The following is a 21,390-nucleotide window of genomic DNA, read 5'->3' as shown; positions in this document are numbered from 1 at the left end:
CTGGCGTGCCGCTGAGTTTTTCTGAGAGCCTTTGCCCGTATCAGCAGAGGAGACACCATGGCCTTGAGTTTTACCCACTGCTTTCTGAGGCTTTAGGAATCAGGAACTTAATTCGTGTAAAGTATTGCCCCTAAAACTTTTTTGAAGACATCGCAGAATGAGAATAGTGGAAGCTGGCTCCACAGCTGGGAAAGGAGAAAAACATCACCTGTGTCCTCCACCCACCTCGTGCTTCATTAGGCATTTGCCCAGGTCTGTAAGCTCCGTCATGGCCGAGGGGGTTACCTCTGTGGCCATCATCTCTTCATCTGTAAGCAGAGAGCAGAATGTTAAACTCCATCCTCTTAGAACAGTGAGAGAAGCCCACAGAGTAGAGTTGAGCATGCTGGGCTGACTGCTGGCTGAGTATGGAAAGGGTGTGGAAGCCACTGCCCATGGTAGATCTAGAGATGTATGTAGCTGTACATTTGGGAACACTGGGAAACGAGTTTACTGGACAGTTGCTTAAAAAGCTGCAAATGGTGAGGATCCTTTGTCGTTGAACAAATATTTGAGGACCCACTGCAGTGCACACTAATTTAATTACTGGGGTAGCTGACATTCCAGTAAGGGAGAGACAAGTAATAAATGAATATATAAGTACATTGTAACATCATAAAAAAAGTCATTAAACAACAAAAATGTAATGTCAGGTAGTAATAAGTGCCCTGAAGAAAAATATAGCATAAGAGAATATAGAAGGGCTGGGTTTGCTATTTTTGCTAAGCTGTTCATTGAGGATCTATCAGAGGTGATACTTGGGCAGAGACCCAAATAAAGCAAGGGAACAGGCAATGTATATGGCTGAGAAGAAAAATCCAGACAAAACAGCCAGTGCAAAGGCTCTGAGGTGGGAATATAGTGAAGGACTAGAGCAAAAGGGATAGCAGAGGTGAAAGCTAGATGTACAAATTCATCCATATCAGACTGCTAGAGAAAGTTTCTACAAGAACTGACCTGGCTACAGAAAGGACAATATTTAGGAGCCTAAGTAAGGGCAGACCTCCCAGAGTCACGCAACAGACTCACCATCTCCATCTGCAGGGGGAGCAGTATTATGATCAGCACCTTTCTTTGAAACACAGCACACGGCTAAAGCAAGAAAGCAGGGTTACTGGGTTTACTACCACCAGACAACAGCTGCCTCAGGCCAACAGATCCCAAACTGTCCCTGGGCAGGTGAGGAGGGAGGAAGGTGGGGTACTGTCCAGGAACAACATCAGCTTCACCAATAGAAACAAGCATTTGACCAGCCTGTGTTTTGGTCCCTCTTCAAGTTCAATTAACTGGAGGAAAATTAGCGAATTCTCTGAGGCTAAGTGGCCAGGAGAGGATATCTGATAAATCTTTGGTCTACTTTGCATCTCAAACAAATGAAATGACCAAAAAATAAAAGAGAAATTAACCACCTTCATGTCCAAGAATTAAATTTTTTCCCTATTTTGACAAAACAAGGAAGTTATTCTTACCATTAATCCAAATTCCTTCTATTTTAGACCATTTCCTTATATTTTAGCCTTAGTATGAACAAATGCAATTCCATTTGCCATTTATAAAATGACTGTAGGTTGATTTAAAGACCACCTTGTTTCTACCTGGTTAATTTTTTCTCATTGATCTGTCAGTATTGCTGCAAATATGCCTTACTGGGGTTGGATGGCTGACCAGTTCTTTCTTCAGAGAAATTCTTCTCTACGAGCCCTAGTTCCCACATGTCACTTACTGATTAGGTCCATGACTTCTCGGGTTAACATCCTCACCAGCTGTTCCTCTAGCATCTCTTGAGACTCTGGGTTTTCATCTGCAGTCTCATCTTCTCCACTGCAGAACACCAGGGGACAAAGTTCAACAAGAGTGATAAAAGGGAAGGACAAGGAAAGCAGGGACCCTAACCAGACCTTGTGTGCCCAGCTCCTTCTCCTGGCTCCCTTCTGGTGTGCATTCCATGCAAATGTTGGGAATAGGCAGCAAGGATCCATTAAGGGACATTATGGCTTGTGATGATATCCAGTTGGCAAAGGGCGCTGAGACAAAATCCTAAGTGGGTAAAATGCCTCGGCATTCACCTGAAGTAGCTCAAGGTGCCCCCTGTGAAGTCTGAGTCTGATCTGGGTCTGCCTCATGTTCATTTTAGGCTGAGAATGACTACAACCCATCGCTGTTCTAGCTCTGGGATAGCAGAAACACCCTCCCTGCTCCTGACCTTCTCCCACCCCAAACGTGGCTCCAGCTCATCTACCAAGGAAAAGAGATGCTCCTTACCACAGCAGGCTCCTCTGGTTGATGACCTGCCATTTTTGGGAAAGCCTCTGGGGAAACAAAAAGGAAGGTGAGTACTAGTATTGGGGAGAAGACTGGAACAGATAATACCTCCTTCTTGATTAGAAGTAGCCAAGGATGATTGTAGGTATCAATGACAGCCTTGGAAGGCCCACAAGGTTAAAAAACCAGGCATAGTTTCTGTACCCTCCCTATACCCATATGAGGACAGCAGATCGAACACTTAATTTGCTTGGAAAGGATGAACAATTTTAGAATTCCTGGGTCACTCTGGACACATCTGTTCTCCACCCAGCCGGTCACTCTGCTTAATTCCAGAGTCAGTGAAACAGAAGCAGGCGAAGCACTGATCACCTTTCCTTAGATAACAGGAGGTTAGGAGCAAAAGCTGACGCTGCAGGTGCTTCATGGACAATTAAAGCAGTTTAATTCTCGGCGGACTGCTCAACCCACTGCAACAAAGGTGGGACAGCTACACAGCCATCCTGGCAGGGCCAGGAGACACTTTCAGGAGCTCCTTATTTGTAAGACTCGTGAGAGGCCAGGCATCCTGAAAGTCCACTTTGTTACCCGTTCCTGACCAATCCCTTACCATGTGGAGGTAGGTGAAAAGAGGTCCGAGGATGGGAGACACCAGGGCTTCGTAGTGCTCTGGGGGACAGAAGAGCACCAGAGGCTTCACAAAGACCCATGCCACAGCAGGTTAAGAAACTTTAGCACATGAGCGCACACACCTCTCATTCTAAAGCACCCCTTATCTGTCAGGTGACAGGTTGGGCCTTTGGACAGAGTCAACACACAAAGGACTAGCGAGATGCCAAGAACATCTTGTGTTAATCTTCAAGTTCTTTTCTGAAAATCCTAAGCTGCACGGATACTCATTTCCATTATATTTTTAGTTTCACTGTCCTTTCTACCAGGCTGCACGTTAATGGGCAGTGGGTCATCTGAAAGCAGGGAGGAAAATAGAAAGGACATCCTTATAACTCAGGGAAGAAAGGTATTTTTTTTAAAAGGATCCAAATGATAATGAAGTATGAGAGTGCAACTTCAAGGGGAAAGTACCTGACAAAGTATACAAAGGGGCTGAAACTGGGATGGTAAAGAGTTGCTCCTAAGAGCTTTCAAAGCCCCCTGAACTGCCTTCCTGTTTCTCCTGCTATTTACTTCAGTCTTTTTGTCCTTTTAATGTGGTTATTATACACTTTAGATATATGATTTGGTCTCTTCCATGCAGCTCATCTCTGCCTCCTCTGGTGCCTATGAACTGTTCCTGTATTTGATCTTCTGGGTTATCTAGGGACTTCTGAAAGGATATGAAGCATGGGTCTGAGTCGATAGTCGGGAATATTGTTCAAATTGACGAAGGCTGAGCTGAGAAGCTGGGTAGCCAGATGCTCCACAGTGTAAAAGTCCTGCTGCATGGAGGGGCCTGCCTTCCCCAGGATATGGAAACTGTAAGGGAAATCATGGGCAATGACAAATCCAACATCTATTACTGCCAGCTTTGACTGCCCCAGGAAATCTCTGTGCCACGGTGACACAGAAACTTCTAGTCTACAACAAATTAGAAAAGCAATTGCATTTACTTCTTAAGAGAACTTTAGCTAATCAGTATACTTCGAATATGTGGACTTAATCTTTTATCAGAAGTGAAAGTAACACCCCCTCGCTTCCCACTCTTAAGGAAGCTTCTTGATAGCAGATTCAGCATTGCTCGGAGGCCAATTTTGGTATATTATGGTACCCAAGACCAGCAGTAACCTTTATTACTTCATAAGTAACACAGACTTACAATGGAGAATCTTGTTAGTTTGGCTGATCTGGCTCTGGGTTAGTGAGGCCAGTGGCCTGGGTGTGGCAGTGCACAGGAAGGCCTCTCACTGCCCCACCCCCCAAATGGGACCTGAAGACAAAATCTGGCCATTGTCCCATAAAAAAGCAGGCTTGGATGGGTGAGGGGTATGGGAAAAATACATCCCCACCACTATACCTTCTCCTTTGGTCTCATCATTTTATGCACCAGAACAGACAAGTTGGGCATAAAATATCAAGTCATGGATAGGACTGAGGCACATATGACAATGATAAAATAACAAATATAAGAAAACTTCATTTTTATTTGGAACTAGAATTATAAGTTTCCTGTCAAATTCTCGCCTCATCTTACCTACTATTTCTCTACACCAAAAGTCCAACCCATGCCTATTTCTATACAACACATGCCTAGGAAGAGAATGTGGAGAGGCTGCATCGGTTCATTACCAGTTTTCGTAGAGGGTGGAGAAGAAACGCTGCATTCTTTCTAGGACTGTTTTGTAAACAGGAGAGTCATTCAGTTCCAGGAGAGGCTGAGGTAATCCTACAGAGAAAGAAACGTCAGGTATGTGCTGCTCCGCTTCTAAGAGTCTCAACTTACCAACACCCTACTGCAGGCAGATGTGGTTTGGGGGTAGGGGATGAGGAGTGTTACCAATGCCAAGCAGCTGGCCAAGTCTTCCACGAGCTGGAGGTGGTAGGAAGAGGTAAAAGCTATTTAAGTACTCAGGACTTTAGACTAGACCTGGGTACTCCAACTTTTGCTTGGGTTTCCCCAGATGGGACTTGTACCAAAACACACAATGAGAACTCAAAATGATCTCTCCATAAAAAAGTGGGGCCTCCCTTTTTAAGTTGTACAACCTCTTTTTCAAGCAATATTTTATGCAAAGCCCAAGATGTGTAACAGATCAAAATGAAACTCACTTATCTCAGTATAATAATTGCCTTAAAAGATCTATACTTTTAATCACAGGGAATTTTATATTTCAAGTCTTTTTCATGGTAGGAAGCTGCCAGAGGAACTGTTTGTCCATCCTAGTATGCTTTGGCTGGCCGTATATTTCTATAGCCAGAGTTTCATGGTTTAATCTGAATGATAATTGAATGTGGGTGTGTGGGTGTGTGTTTGTGTGAAGCAACAGCTACTTTTTATAATGGCAAGACATTTTCTGGAAGTTTTATTTTTACTGGTTTCTGCAACATGGACCTTAAGTGTAGTGGTGCCAGAGTGAATGGCCCAGAACTATGTAGGCCAAGACAGACCTAAGCTCTGGAAAGGCAAACGACCACCTTTCCTTTCATCAACATACTTACTGGGTTACTTCACCACAGCCAGGCCTAGGCAGAGGTTACAGGTGTGAACAAAGGGATATGGTGGGAGAAGTGAAGTTTCAGAGCCCGCATGAAGCATCAGAGATGGGCACAGAGTTCAGACAAGTCTGGATGTCACTAGCTCTAACTTGTAACTGTCACGGCCTTGCCCTTTTCTTACAGCCACACGAGTCCCTCCTCTCTATGCCCGGGACACACGGAGCTCTTTCTTGTATGCCTCACATCTTATACCTGCCAAACCTGTTTGGCCAGAATGCTCAGCATCTCCTCTTGCCCCAAACCTGGTTAGCTCCTACTCATCCTTCAAGTCTCCACTGGGGGGACAATCTTCTGACTCCTCCCCAAGACACAGTCACTTTCATTCACAGAACAAGTCACAGTTATGACTGCATGGTTATTTGCCCATGGGAAAAATGAGTTAAAGCAACATTTTGATACAGAAAACAGGGCTTAGAAAGTATTTATTTAAAATTGTTGATAATATATATTACTGCTGAAAGCTATTTAAGCTTAATTGTTTTAATAATTTTTAGCCCCATACAAAGGCAGGAAATTATGCTAATATCCTTCAGGTCAAAAACACCAAGGTTTCTTTATAGCCTAGAAGCTCTAACAAACAGCACTACCTGGAGGAGTTAATGTGGGGTAGGAGTGGCAGTGGGGAGAAACTGTCTTTGAAGACCTTCTCTGTGTGCTACGATGATGAAGTGAATGTACTTGCTCCTAGGGAGGCCATGGGAACTCCATACATGCATGTTTGAACAGACAGGTGGTCAAGATAGTGCCAGGTGACAAAGAGGAGACACAAGGCACACTGAGGCTGCTTGAGGAGCCCATTAGAGGTAAGGTGAGCTTCAAGGAAAAAAAAAAAGGCTAGATTTCTTACCTAAAATAGCAGATTTTTCCACTTCAAGCATATCCAGAGCCTTTGTGAAAGGCTCTACCATTTTGGCTAGCATTTCTGGTGCATATAAAGTATTGTGAGTTCTAAAAGAAAAAAAGGATGCTATGTGAACTTTCCTAGTCTGTTGCAGAAGGCAAGAGTGGGTTTCACCTTGTAATTGTGATACTACACTTCCACATAGATAAATCTCCCTGTCAATGCTACTCCTGGCAGGGGGAAAAAAGGCTGGTATAAACATTTAAATATTGCCCTGGAAAAGAGAACAGACTCAAGGCTAGTAAGTATAGTTGTATAGTATACCAACCTAAAAGCAATCAAGACGAGAACCAAATCCTGAGATAGCTGGACAACGTAACAGTCTGATGCTAGAAAGCAAAATTCTTTAAAACTTGAGACCATGCCTTGGCACACTATTTTCTGTTGCCAGTGACACAGGATGCAATGTCAGAGGCATTGTGGAGTCACAGGCAGGAACAGAGCACAAGTGGTAATATGCTTTAATTTTTCAGATGTTCTGTCTCCATCCCAAGAACACAGACTCTATCTACATTGCTCTGACAGTTGTTTCAGCCTCCTGGAGGAACATCCACAGTTCTCACATATGCATGTGTTCCCCAGCAAAACGACTTACCTGAGCAGTTACTGGCTTTGTAGGACTGAGGAGAAACGACTGTGGTGGACCTGACCTACCTGCCATCCACAGTAGCCACTCTTGCCCACAACAACGGCGCACTGAACAATCTATAGTCAGAGAACATCACTACCTATTTTGTTTGAAAGTTAATTATAAAACACCTCAAGATATAGAAAATTACAAATATAACAAATACCGGCAAGGTTACATATTTAAGATGCATGTGGACCAGATCTGTTTAGATCATGCTTTAAAAAAAGAAACAAAAAAACTCACCCTCAGTATTATTTTGAAACAGTACACTCATTTAAACTGTCTTTTAGAATGCCACTTTGTAAGTTAACTCCAGTTTATTTCCCCATCTCCCTAGTAAGAGTTAATGAGATTGTCTCCGCTCTCTTGCTTACACAAAGAGCCAAGCAATGAGCTTTTATGCAGAGGTCTCCTTGTGTACATGTGAGTTTCTCTATGGTGGATATAAACACATGGAATCACTGGAAACTGGTCCTTTGCAACTCACGGTTGCAAATGTTTTCCCAGTCAGTGGCCTGACTTGCTTACACTGACATCTGCAACTATACTTACAGGCTATACTTTTTCCCTTTTCTAATTGTGCTAACATACATATCACACAAAATTTACCATTTTAAGTGTCCAGTTTAAATGGTATTAAATACCAAAAATATTGTGCAATCAGCACCATTACCCATCCCCATAATTATTTTTACCTATGTAAAACTCTATACATTTCAAGCAAAAACTCCCCATTCTTCCTTCCCCATTATACTTTCTGTTTTTATGATTTTGACTATGCTAATCACCTCATATAAGTGGAATCATACAGTATGTGAACAAAAATGGGGCTACTTGGCAGGCCTGACAAGATCAATAACTGAAAGTAACCACACAGGATGTTTTCATAATATAAAATTTCCAACCTGAACAGATTTTAACGGGAAGTCATGTCTTAAAAGCCTGTATGATAAATTCATCTCTACCTTGAGCAAGTCCTGTTGATTATTTTTATCCATAACATACTTAAAACACCAAAATGATCTCTTCTCCAAACCTCCATAGTAAACACTCAGTATATTGGGACAACCCCAACATTCTTCATTATGATCTTTTATCTGCACACCTCTACAAACTATGTATGTTAAGTGTTAATTACCCTGCACCCACCAATGTATAAGAATTATGTATCTCCCCACTTTATTTCGCATCTAATCCTAGAGACTTGGCTTGCTTTACTTTCTCCCTCCTTAATCTGCCAGCAATGGACTTCATGTAACCTTGCCCATGTCTCTGGTTCTTATGTGCAAAATGAACTGCAAAACTTCTACTTCTTGGAGTGTTATGTCTCAATCCTTTGAGATTTTGCTTCCAGGACTCGCCCAAAAATCTTTGCTCAAATAAACACTTCAAACCTTTTTTATTTTTTTAATTTTTATTTATTTTCTTAGAGATGGGAAGGGAGGGAGTAAGGAAGAGAAACATCAATGTGTGGTTGCCTCTCATGTGCCCCCCATTGGGGACCCGGCCTGCAATGCAAGAATGTGCCCTGACTGGGAATTGAACTGGCAACTCTTTAGTTCACAGGCTGGCACTCAATCCACTGAGCAACATCAGCTAGGGCTCTTTAAACCTTTCTTTAGGTTTGGAATTTTGTTCATCGGACAAGTATTTGTCTCTGTGTGACTGGCTTATTTCACTTAGCATAATGTCGTCAAGATTCATCTATGTTTTAGCATATTGCAGAATTTTCTTCCGTTTAAAGGCTGAATAATATTCCATTAGTGTATACATACCACATTTTGCTTATCCATTCATCCATCAATAAAATACTTAAGTTTCTTCCATGTTTTAGCTTTGTGAATAATGCTATGAACACAGGTATGTGTATGTATATATAAATATATGTAGAGTGTATATATTTTCAATACTCTCTCTTTTTTCTTTTTTTAAAGGAAATACCAATGGCTTTAAAAAATATTTTACTTATTTTTTAGAGAGAGGAGAAAGAGTCTACAGCCATACCACCCTGAACGCGCCCGATCTCGTCTGATCTCGGAAGCTAAGCAGGGTCGGGCCTAGTTAGTACTTGGATGGGAGAGTTAGGAGAAAGAGAGGGAGAGAAATATCCAACTGGGGACCTGGCTTGCAACTCAGACATGTGCCCTGACTGGGGGGTCAAACCTGTGACCTTTTAGTTTGCAGCCCAGCGCTCAACCCACTGAGCCACACCAGGTAGGGTACTGACACCCTACTTTCAATTCTTTTTAATATACACCTAGAGTTGGAATTGCTGAATAATATGGTAATTGTTTTTAATTTTCTGAGGAATGACCAAATATTTTAGGAACAATTTTCCACAGTGGCTGTACAATTTTACATTCCCACCAACAGTGCGCAAGTGTTACAATTTTTCCTCATTTTCCCCAATACCTATTTTCTGATTTTTGTGATAGTACCAATTTTAATGGACATGAAATGATAACCCATTTTAATTTTAATCTGCATTTCCCTAATGACTGGTGATTTTTAAGCATCTTTTCATTTGCTTATTGGCATTTCTGTTCGAGTCCTTTGTCCATTTTTAAATTGTTTTGCTGTTAGGTTGGAATACATAGAAAATATATTCTGAACATTAATCTCTTACCAGATATGTGATTTGCAAATATTTCTCCCATTCTGTGGGTTGCCTTTTTATTTTGTGGAATAGTGTCCTTTAATGCACAAAATTTAAAGCATTCTCATGAAATTCAATTTTCCTATGTTACCAGTGCCTTTGGTGTCATAGCCAAGAAATTATAACCAAATCCACTGAGAAGATTTTGTTCTATGATTTCTTCTAAGAGTTTTACCGTATTAGGTCTTCAATCTACTCTGAGTTAATATTTGTATGTAGTGTTAGGTAAAGGCCCAACTTCACTCATTTGCATGTGGATATCCAGTTTTCCCAGCACCATTTGTTGAAAAGACTGTCCTTTCCACCATTGAATAATCTTCACATTCTTGCCAAAAATCATTTGACCATATACATGAGGTTTATTTCTGGGCTCTCTTCTCTATTCCATTGGTCTGTATCTCTGCCTCTCTTTATGCCAATACCACACTGTTTTGATGATGGTAGCTTTGTAGTAGGATTTGAAATCAGAAAGTGCCAGTCCTCCAGTTCCGTTTCTCAAGATTGTTTTGGGGGACTTCTGGTCAAGATGTAGATGTGGGCAGACACGTTTTGCCTCCTCATACAAACACAGAAACAATTACAACTAGATTTCAAATCAAATGACACCCAGAACTGTCAAAAAATCAAGCTGTATGGAAGTCCAACAACCAAGGATTTAAAGAAGACACATTCATTCAGAAAGGCAGGAGGGGTGGAATAGCATGGAGAGTTGGCAGCAGCAGTGGAATGAACCATCTCACATTCATGCATGGTGGATAAAAATTGGGAGGGATACCTTGAGAACAAGTGATTTCAGCCCCAAACCAGACCATCCAGCCCAGGGTTCCAGTGCCAGGAAAATAAATCCCCATAATTTCTGGCTGTAAAAACCAGTGGGGGTTGGGGCGGCAGAAGAAACTGCTGGATTTTTCAGGAGACTCAGACCAAAGGGCCCACACAGACTTAGAATGTACACAAACCCACCCACTCTGGGATTCACCAAAAGGACGATGGCTAGAAGGGCGCCTGTCACCGGCACTGCTCCCTCTCCGATCCTCACCCCCCCAACAGCCACAAAGTGGTAAAGCAGGTTGCCTCACCTTAGTTATTATACCTAAGCCTCCATCCCACACAATTTACAGGTGCCTTTTCTACAATAGGCCACAGTACTAAGACAGGGAATCAAAGCAGCTCTACCTAGTACACATAACAAACATAGGGAGGCTGACAGTTAAGGAGACAAAGAAATATGGTCCAAATGAAAGAACAGAACAAAAAGAAATGGAGATAACCATCATATCAGATGCAGAGTTCAAAACACAGGTGATCAGGATGCTCAAAGGACTCACTGAGTACAGCAACAACATAAAGGAAGAAATAAAGATTACACTAAATGAAATAAATAAAAATCTACAGGAAACCACCAGTGGAGGGGAAGAAGCTGGGATTCAAATCAACAACTTGGAATGTAAAGAAGAAATAAGCATTTAACCAGAACAGCCTTAAGGAAAAACAATAACAAAAAACAACAAAAACCAAAACAAGGAGAATATAAAGACGACCCGGGACATCTCCAAATGTACCAACATCCAAATCAAAAAAGTGCCAGAAGGAAAAGAGAAAGACCAAGAAACTGAAAACTTACTTGAAAAAATAATGAAACAAAACTCCCCTAATTTGGCAAAGGAAACAGACACACAAGTCCAGGAAGCAGAGAATCCCAAACAAGTAGGACCAAAAGAGGACCACACCAAGACAGATCATAATTAAAACATCACAGGTTAAAGATAAAGAGAGAATTTAAAAAGCAGTAAGAGAAAAAAAAGTACAGATATACCTACAAAGGAGTTCCCATAAGACTATCAGCCAATTTCTTGAAAGAAACTATAGGCAAGAAAGGACTGGAAAGGAGGAGTATTCAAAGTGATGAAACACAATCTAGATTACTCTCTTCAGCAAAGCTATCATTTAGAATGGAAGGGCAGATAAAATGCTTCCCAGACAAGCTAAAGCTTAAAAAGTTCATCATCACCAAGCTCTTACATGAATGTTAAAGTACATTTATACAATGGAATTCTCTGCAGCAAAGAGAAAGAAGGAGCTTGTATTATTTGTGACAGCATGGATGGAACTAGAGAGCATTATGTTAAGCGAAATAAGCCAGGCTGTGAGGAACAAACACCATATGATCTCACCTTTAACTGGAACATAATCAACAAAAGAAAAAAGCAAACAAAATATAACCAGAATAACTGAAATTAAGAATAATCTAACAATAGCCAGAGGGGGGGGGAGGGGACAGTGGGGAGAAGGGTTTTCAGGAACTACTATAAAAGACACATGGACAAAACCAAGAGGGGGGGTGGAAGCAAGGGAGGGAGGTGGGTTTGGAGGGTGGGGAGAAAATATAGACTGTAATTGAAAAACAATAAAATAATTTAAATTAAAGAAGAAAAAGAAAAAGAAGGCCACAACTATGAACATTAAAATGGCAACAAATTCACAACTCTCAGCACCTGAATCTAAAAAAAAAAAAACAAACTAAGCAAACAACCAGAACAGGAACAGAATCATAGAATGGGAAAAAAGAGGTGCAGGAATTAAGAAGCATAATTGGCCGTGGCTGGTGTGGCTCAGTGTGTTGAGTGCCAGCCTGCAAACTGAAAGGTCACCAGTTCATTTTCCAGTCAGGGCACATGCCTGGGTTGTAGGCCAGATCCCCAGTAGGGGGCATACAAAAGGCAGCCAATTGATGTTTCTCTTGTATGTTGATGTTTCTCTCCCTCTCTTTCTCTCTCTATTCTCCTCTCTCTAAAAATAAATACATAAAATCTAAAAAACAAAACGAACAAAAAACCCCCCAGGGTAGCATAATTGGTAGGTACAGAACAGACAGGGGGATGTTAAGAACAGTATAATAGGAGCCCTGGCCGGGGCAGCTCAGCGGATTGAGTGACAACCTGTGAACCGAAAGGTGGCTTCCTTGATTCCTAGTCAGGGCACATGCCTGGATTGTGGGCCAAGTCCCTGGTTGAGGCTGTTCGCAGGCAACCAACTGACGTTTCCCTTGCATGTTGATGTTTTTCTCCCTCTCTCTGTCCCTCCCTTACCCTCTCTCTGAAAACAAATAAATAAAATCTTTAAATAATAACAAAGAAGAATAGTATAGAAAATGGAGAAGCAAAAGAACCTACATGCACAACCCATGGACATGAACTAAGGTAAGGAAGTGCAGGGCAGAAGAGGGCAAAGAGGAAAAAAATTGGGACAACTGTAATAGCATAACCATTAAATGTATGTCTATATTTTTACATTTTTTAACTTTTTATTTTTAAAATATTTATCGATTATGCTATTACAGTTGTCCTATTTTCCCCCCTTCATCCCCCTCCACCCTGCACACCCCCTCCTACCCACATTCCCCCCCCTTTAGTTCATGTCCATGGGTAACACATATAAGTTCTTTGACTTCTACGTTTCCCATACTGTTCTTAACCTCCCTCTGTCTATTTGCTACCTACCATTTATTCTACTTATTCTCTGTACATTTCCCCCCCCCCCCCCTCCCATTTCTGTTGATAACCCTCCATGTGATCCGCATTTCTGTGGCTCTGTTCCTGTTCTAGTTGTTTGCTTAGTTTGTGTTTTCATTTTTGTTTTAGGTGTGGTTGTTAATAATTGTGAGCTTGCTGTCATTTTACTGTACATGTATTTTATCTTCTTTTTCTTAGATAAGTCCCTTTAACATTTCATATAATAAGGGCTTGGTGATGATGAACTCCTTTAACTTGACCTTATCTGAGAAGCACTGTTATCTGCCCTTCCATTCTAAATTAAAGCTTTGCTGGATAGAGCAATCTTGGATGTAACTCTTTGCCTTTCATGCCTTGGAATACTTCCTTCCAGCCCCTTCTTCCCTGCAAGGTTTCTTTTGAGAAATCAGCTGACAGTCTGATGGGAACTCCTTTGTAGGCTAACTGTCTCCTTTTCTCTTGCTGCTCTTAAGATTCTCTCCCCCCTTTTTCATCTTGGGTAATGTAATTATGATGTGCCTTGGTGTGCTTCTCCTTGGGTCCAACTTCTTTGGGACTCTGTGAACTTTCCGAAAGTCTATTTCCTTTGCGAGACTGGGGAAGTTCTTCTTCATTATTTGTTCAAATAAGTTTTCAATTTCTTGCTCTTTCTCTTCTCCTTCTGGCACCCCTGTAATTCGGATGTTGGAACATTTGAAGATGTCCTGGAGGTTCCTAAGCCTCTCATTTTTTTTGAATTCTTGCTTCTTCATTCTTTTCTGATTGGATGTTTCTTTCTTCCTTCTGGTCCACACCACTGATGTGAGTCCCAGTGTCCTTCCCATCATTATAGGTTCCCTGTGCATTTTCCTTCATTTCACTTAGGATAGCCTTCATTTTTCCATCTAATTTGCAACCCAAGTCAACCAATTCTGTGAGCATACTGATTACCAGTGTTCTGAACTGTGCACCTGATGGATTGGCTATCTCTTCATCGTTTAATTGTATTTTTTTCTGGTGCTTTGATCTGTTCTTCCATTTGGGCCATTTTTTTTTTGTCCTGACGAGTCTATTATGTAATAAGGAGCGGAGCTTTAGATGATCTCCAGGGCGGGGCAACCACATCACTGCATTGTGACTCTGTATGTAGGGAAGGGGTCCGAGAGGGAACGATGGCACTTGCTCCGCTCTCTGCTGGATTTCAGTCACTTCCCCTAAGCAGATTGTGCCCTTCTGGAGCTGGTTCCTGGGTAGGTGGGCTTGTGTACATTTTGGACCCTGTGGGTCTCTCTAACAAGCTTTCCTGTGAGGCTGGGAGTTTCTCCCACTGCCGCCTCAACCCCCATAGGTGTTTTCAGTCAGAGGCTTTGAGGCCTTATTTCCTCACCCCGGAAACTTGGGTTGCATGGTCTGTCTCGCGTCCTAGTTGTTTCTCCTGGTTTATCTGCACACAGTTGTGGGACTGTCTGGTCCTTAATCTGCTACCTCGCAGGGTCCGCCAGCCACCACTTTGCCCGCCCCAGTCCTCTAGCTGCTGCCTTGCTTGTGAGTCCTCTCTGCTGCGCTTCCCAACTCTGCTCCTCCTACCAGTCTGGATGAATGTTTCTTCTTTAACTCCTTTGTTGAAGGACTTCTATACAGTTCGACTTTCTGTCAGTTCTGGTTGTTTTTTGTTTTTAAATTGTTGTTGTCCTTCTTTTGGTAGTGCAAAGAGGCACAGTATGTCTGTGTCTCCATCTTAGCTGGATGTTAAAAATATATTAAAAAAAAAAAGAGAGACTGCTGGCCAAGATGGAGACATTCTTCCAGACCGGTAAGAGGAGTGGAGTTGGGCAGCTTCTGGCAAAGCAGTGGCTGGCGGACTACAGTGTGCAAGGTGGCAGCTGGCAAGGCAAGGCAGAGGCTGGCGGCCTGGGGATCCTACATTCGCTTGCACATAAATCAGGAGGAACAACTGGGGAGCAAGACAGACCACACAACCCACAGTCTGAGCACAGGGAAATAAAGCCTCAAACCATTGACTGAAAACACCTGTGGAGGTTGCGGCAGCAGCAGGAGAAACTCTCAGCCTCACAGGAGAGTTCACTGGAGAAACCCACAGGGTCCTAGAATGTATACAAACCTACCCATATGGGAATCAGCACCAGAAGGGCCCAATTTGCTTGTAGGAAGTGGTGGAAGTGATGGAAATCTGGCAGAGAGTAGAGCAAGCGCCACTGTTCCCTCTCGGACCACTTCCCCACATACAGCATCACAACTCCCTGCCCTGGTGAACATCTAAGGCTCTGCCCCTCACTACATAATAAGCATTAAGACAAAGAAAAATAAAAAATAAAAAAAATAATTAATAAAAAGGCCCAAATGAAAGAACAGATAAAAGCACCAGAAAAAATATAACTAAGCAATGAACAGATAGCCAACCTATCAGGTGCACAATTCAAAACACTGGGAATTAAGATGCTCACAGAATTGGTTGAATTTGGTCAAAAATTAGATGAAAAATTAAGGCTATGCTAAGGGAAATAAAGGAAAATGTACAGGGAACCAATAGTGATGGGAGGGACACTGGGACTCACATCAATGGTGTGGACCAGAAGGAAGAAAGAAACATCCAATCAGAAAAGAATGAAGAAGCAAGAATTCAAAAAAAAAAAATAAGGAGAGGCTTAGGAACCTCCAGGACATCTTCAAATGTTCCAACATCCGAATTACAGGGGTGCCAGAAGGAGAAGAGAAAGAGCAAGAAATTGAAAACTTATTTGAACAAATAATGAAGAAGAACTTCCCCAGTCTCGCAAAGGAAATAGACTTTCGGAAAGTTCACAGAGTCCCAAAGAAGTTGGACCCAAGGAGAAGCACACCAAGGCACATCATAATTACATTACCCAAGATGAAAAAGGGGGAGAGAATCTTAAGAGCAGCAAGAGAAAAGGAGACAGTTAGCCTACAAAGGAGTTCCCATCAGACTGTCAGCTGATTTCTCAAAAGAAACCTTGCAGGGAAGAAGGGGCTGGAAGGAAGTATTCCAAGGCATGAAAGGCAAAGAGTTACATCCAAGATTGCTCTATCCAGCAAAGCTCTCATTTAGAATGGAAGGGCAGATACAGTGCTTCTCAGATAAGGTCAAGGAGTTCATCATCACCAAGCCCTTATTATATGAAATGTTAAAGGGACTTATCTAAGAAAAAGAAGATAAAATACATGTACAGTAAAATGATAGCAAACTCACAATTATTAACAACCACACCTAAAACAAAAATGAAAACACAAACTAAGCAAACAACTAGAACAGGAACAGAGCCACAGAAATGCGGATCACATGGAGGGTTATCAACAGAAATGGGAGGGGGAGGGGGGGGAAATGTACAGAGAATAAGTAGAATAAATGGTAGGTAGCAAATAGACAGAGGGAGGTTAAGAATAGTATGGGAAATGTAGAAGTCAAAGAACTTATATGTGTTACCCATGGACATGAACTAAAGGGAGGGAATGTGGCTGGGTGGGCATGTGCAGAGTGAAGAGGAATAAAGGGTTGCGATGGGACAACTGTAATAGCATAATCTTAAGTATATTATCTTAAGTATATTTTATTATTAAATAGCATTATTTAATAATAAAATATACATAAGATAAAAGACTGTTTTGGGTATTTGTGGTCCCTTGAAATTCCACACAGATAGTTTTTCTCTTTCTGTGAGAAACCATTTTTGGGATTTTGATAGGGGACAGTGAATGTGCAGATTATGTTGGGTATTATCAACATTTTAATAACATTGTTTTCTAATCCATGAACATGGGATGTGTTTCCACTTATGTCTTCTTTAATTTCTTTAAGCAATATTTTGTAGTTTTTAATGTATGGGTTTTTCAAATTCCTTGGATGCTAATTCCTAAGTATTTTATTTTCTTTGGCGCTATTGTAAATACAACTGTTTTTGCGATTTCCCTTTTTAGATTGTTTAATTGTTGAAATATAGAAATGCAACAGATTTTTGTGTGTTGATTTTGTATCCTGCTACTTTGTGAAATTCATGTACAGTTGACCCTTGAGCAACACAGGTTTGAACTGCACAGGTCTACCCATAGAGATATTTTTAACTGGGGTTTTCTGTGTGAACCCCAATAATGTCTCTCTGTGAACAGAGGGAGTGTTACTCCTTTTCTAGTTTGAATGCTTCATTTCTTTTTCTTTGCCAACTGCTCTGTGTTGGATTTCCAGTACACAGTGGTGTACAGCAGTGGTGAAAGTGCTTGCTCGTTCTTTCCTTGCTTGCTCCTTGATGGTAGGGGGAGAGCTGTCCATCTTTCACCATGGAGTATCATATAAGCTGTGGATTTTTTATAAAAATCATTTTTCATGTTGAGGAAATTCCATTCTAGTCCATGTTAGCGGAGTGTTTTTTATCGTGAGAGAAGGTTAGATTTTTTCAAATGCTTTTCCAGTGTCAGTTAAGATGATCACACTTTTTTTCCTTTGTTCTATTAACATGGCATATTACACTCAATTTATTTTTGTATGCTGAACTACTCTTACATCCCCAGAATAAATCCTACTTGGTCATGGTGTATAACCTTTTTAACATGCTTTTACTGTCAGTCTGCTTGTATTCTATGAGGCTGTCTAAAACTCTGCCTTAGCATTTATCCCCTGCTGTGTAGAGCCCACGGATAGGTAAGAGGTGCCATTTACTTTTAAAAACTGCAACATTGTCATCTTTTTAGTTTCTGATTTAAGGTTTTTTTGAAGATGTCTGATACTATGAAATGATCTCTGATAAAATCAGTTTCCAGAAGAAATCGACTTTGACAGAGAGCAGATGAGCAGTTTCTTACTCTTTCATTAAGTACAACTGTGACCCAAAGAGATCACTTATCAAGCAGAAGGGTTACAGCATCATGTCAAATGTTCCTGGAGCTACAACAGAATCTTGCAGCCCTTATACTCTCCCCTCCTCCCGAAGGAGGTGGCACCATGGTGACTGCCCTCCACCTCACAGGCAGAGGAGGACTCGGATACAAGCCTGCTCTTGTATCTCTGACTCCAGGTCAACCGTTCATAAGCAGGGACACCTGCAACCCGTAGTTATATTCAGACTCCTGAAATGTCACCTTTCCTGACACACCTGCAAGTTGGAGCTCTGTGCTTTCACATTAAGAGGGACTAGTTACTGCTTGGCAAAGAAAAAGATAATTACCATATTTTGCCATATATAATGTGGTTCCATGTATAACGTGCACCTATATTTTTAGTCCAAACTTTCAGGGGAAAAATCTTTTGTTTTAATTTTTTAATCCAAGTATTTATTTGTTTATATTTAGAAACAAAACCGATTATTGTATTCCAGGGTATTATTTTCCATCAGGATACCCTTACTGCTTTCTAGAGTTACACTTTTTTTTAAAATACATATGCCTGGGTCCCACCCCTGGCCAATTACATCAAAATCTCTGAGGGTGGGGTGTAGGCATTAGTATTTTTTTTAAAGATTTTATTTATTTATTTTTAGAGAGAGGAGAAGGGAAGAAGAAGAGAGGGAAACATCAATGTGTGGTTGCCTCTTGTGTGCCCCCTACTGGAGACTTGGCCTGCAACTCAGGCATGTTGTGGGAATCAAACCAGCAACGCTTTGTTTTGCAGGCCTGTGCCCAATCCACTGAGCCACACCAGTCAGGTCTAGAGTTATACTTTTAAAGCATAAATAAAGGAGTTAAAAACACTTTTATAGATACAGAATTAATACTACTCATGTATAATGTGCATCCTTATTTTTTCCTTAAAAATTGGGGCAAAACAATACACATTATACATGGCAAAAAATGGTAGGTAATAAAAGTTTTAAGTTTTGGACTATCTGCACCTATCTTAAATACGGGAGTTGGCAAAAATAGGTTAATAGTTGTGATACAAATAAATAATACAATGATTAATAAATAATAGTACAAGAATAAACTCTGTTTCACGTACTCAATATTGGAAACCTACTTTTGCCAACCCCTGTATTCTTAGTATCACCAGCTACGAGTACAATCCCTATGCTAAATAAGACTTTATACATATAAAGATTGAGCAGCACATATAGAAACAATGTAACAAACTTGAGTTAGCTGAGAAGCTGTTATTATAAACTGATGACAATCTACCTTTCAAGAATCAGAGTTCTGTTCCCCATATCTGGCTTCTATCCAACTCACTAGAAATAACACTGTCCAACAGAAATACAGTGTAAGCCACTAAAATTTTCTAGCCAGCCAAACTTAAAAAGTGAAAAGAAACAAGTTAATCATATTTTATTTAATCCAATGCATAAAAAAATCATTTCAACATGTTATCAACACTAAAAATTATTGAAATATTTCACTTTTTTTCTGTAATAAGTTTTCAAAATCCGGTGTGTATTTTATATGTACAGATTCTCTCAATTCAAACTAGCCACATTTCATGTGCTCAACAGCCAACTGCAATAGTGGCTACCATGCTGGATAGCATAGCTCTAACACCTTCTTTGCTTATCAGACTACTTGACAGGGAGTTAAACCTCACAGCTCCAGTATACAATTGATGGAAATATACATTGTAACTTAACTGGCTCTACTGATGAAAACAGAAAACATGCATACCTTATAAACCATGAATACTACTCTTACCTGTAGGATTCTACTTCTCAACAGAAATGAAGTATTAAGTAAGTATTTGCATAGCCAAAAGACATTTACAAGAATGGTAACACTGTTTGTAGTAACAAAACACTAGAAACTACCAAAAAGTCCATCACTGTTAAGTGAATAAATAATTTAAAGTATATTCACACAACAGAATACCACCCAAGCAATGAGAATAACAAACCATGACTGTGCAATAACATGGATGACACTTACAAATATTGAGCAAGAGAAACCTGACATGAAGGAGTGCATGCTTCTGATGCCATCCACTAAAGGTAAAACAACCAGGCAAAATGTTAAATGTCAGAATAAGTGGTTGCCCTTGAGAGGCAGGTACTGATTTGAAAAGAGTTGTTGGATAAGATTGTTTCTTAATCTGGGTGCTGATTACATAGGTGTATCCATTTCACGAAAATCCATCTTCACACACTCTTAATTTGCATCCTTTAATTATATATTTGTGTCCTCACATTATACTTCAAGATAAAATTTACTACAAAACTCTAACTACTCAAAGAATCTAACTGTTCCATAACTACAGTCAACATTTTTCAAAATACCTTTTGGCTGATTCTGGGATTTCCTAAAAGCATTGAACTCTTAGAAAAACATCAAGAGGACAGTCATGCTGTTCCATTGTGGCCTCCTCACCCAACCAGGAATAAATCCCATTTCCAGGTCTGGGTTCTCACCATATGTACTCTGGCCACAGTTCTAAAAAGGCTGGGTTGTTAAGTCTGTTGCCAACTAATTTAAACACGTTCACATTTCTCTAAACTAACGAAGAACCTTTTAGTTTAAAAAACATTGCTATGAAAACAAACCTTTCCCTGAATAAATATTTTACTGCCCTCTCAACATGCAGGTCATAATTCTTTACTGAAACCTCTCTTTTTGAAATCAGCACACAAAATATTGCCTAATTCCAGATGCATCCACAATAACAACTCTTTCAGACATTCCACCCTTACAAATTGGTCAACAAGCCCTTTAAACCTTAAATTCTTAAGTTTATGATCTAAAGTGTCTGTTGCTAGCAGAGCGTCCTTGAGACAGGAGTAATTTGTTTTGCTCCGTTGAGATTCTGCTCTTAAACCCTGGACAAGAGGCCAAGCTCATGGTAACACAGTTCTCAGTAGTAACGAGATATAGAAAGCAATCAAATTTTGCTTTGGCCAGTAAGAACTGAATTCTGTCCAAAGCCTATTTTTCTCTGCAGAGAGCATCTCTGAATCATCAAACATACATCAAGCAACTAACGAGCATAGACTTGGCATATTTCAATTTGAATACACTAGCTCATGTGATTTATAACAGTGATTATGAAGCTTTAATGTGCAGAAGAACTACTTTGGGATCTTGTTCTAATGCAGATTCTGATTTAATATGTCTGGGGTGGGACCCCAACTCTGCATTTCAAACAAGCTGACGCTACTGGTCTGAGGTCTCAGCTTTGAGAAGTAAACACCTAGGAAAGGGAGGTGGACCATGTATCAGGCCCTTCTTTGGCATGATCAGCCACTAGCTATTTGGTCCA

General features: G+C 40.7%; 1 protein-coding gene across 2 annotated transcripts in view; it reads right to left on the bottom strand.

The window, feature by feature from the left end:
* Positions 1–21,390, bottom strand: part of XPO5 (exportin 5) — a 64,522-nt gene that overhangs the window by 3,337 nt on the left and 39,795 nt on the right. For both annotated transcript variants that reach the window (XM_053668331.1, XM_053668332.1), the window contains 8 exons: positions 6,359–6,459; positions 4,585–4,681; positions 3,638–3,774; positions 2,912–3,009; positions 2,302–2,348; positions 1,763–1,860; positions 1,069–1,131; positions 226–308 (listed from right to left, as the gene is read on the bottom strand). In XM_053668331.1, coding sequence (XP_053524306.1) covers positions 226–308; positions 1,069–1,131; positions 1,763–1,860; positions 2,302–2,348; positions 2,912–3,009; positions 3,638–3,774; positions 4,585–4,681; positions 6,359–6,459 — 724 coding nt within the window. The remainder of the gene's footprint in view (positions 1–225; positions 309–1,068; positions 1,132–1,762; positions 1,861–2,301; positions 2,349–2,911; positions 3,010–3,637; positions 3,775–4,584; positions 4,682–6,358; positions 6,460–21,390) is intronic.

Source organism: Artibeus jamaicensis, unplaced genomic scaffold (genome assembly GCF_021234435.1).
Source record: "Artibeus jamaicensis isolate MK-2021 breed Jamaican fruit bat unplaced genomic scaffold, CSHL_Jam_final contig_484, whole genome shotgun sequence".
Taxonomy (NCBI): domain Eukaryota; kingdom Metazoa; phylum Chordata; class Mammalia; order Chiroptera; family Phyllostomidae; genus Artibeus; species Artibeus jamaicensis.
The sequence above is the reverse complement of the archived record's forward strand: the minus strand, read 5'-3'. Positions and strand labels throughout refer to the sequence as shown.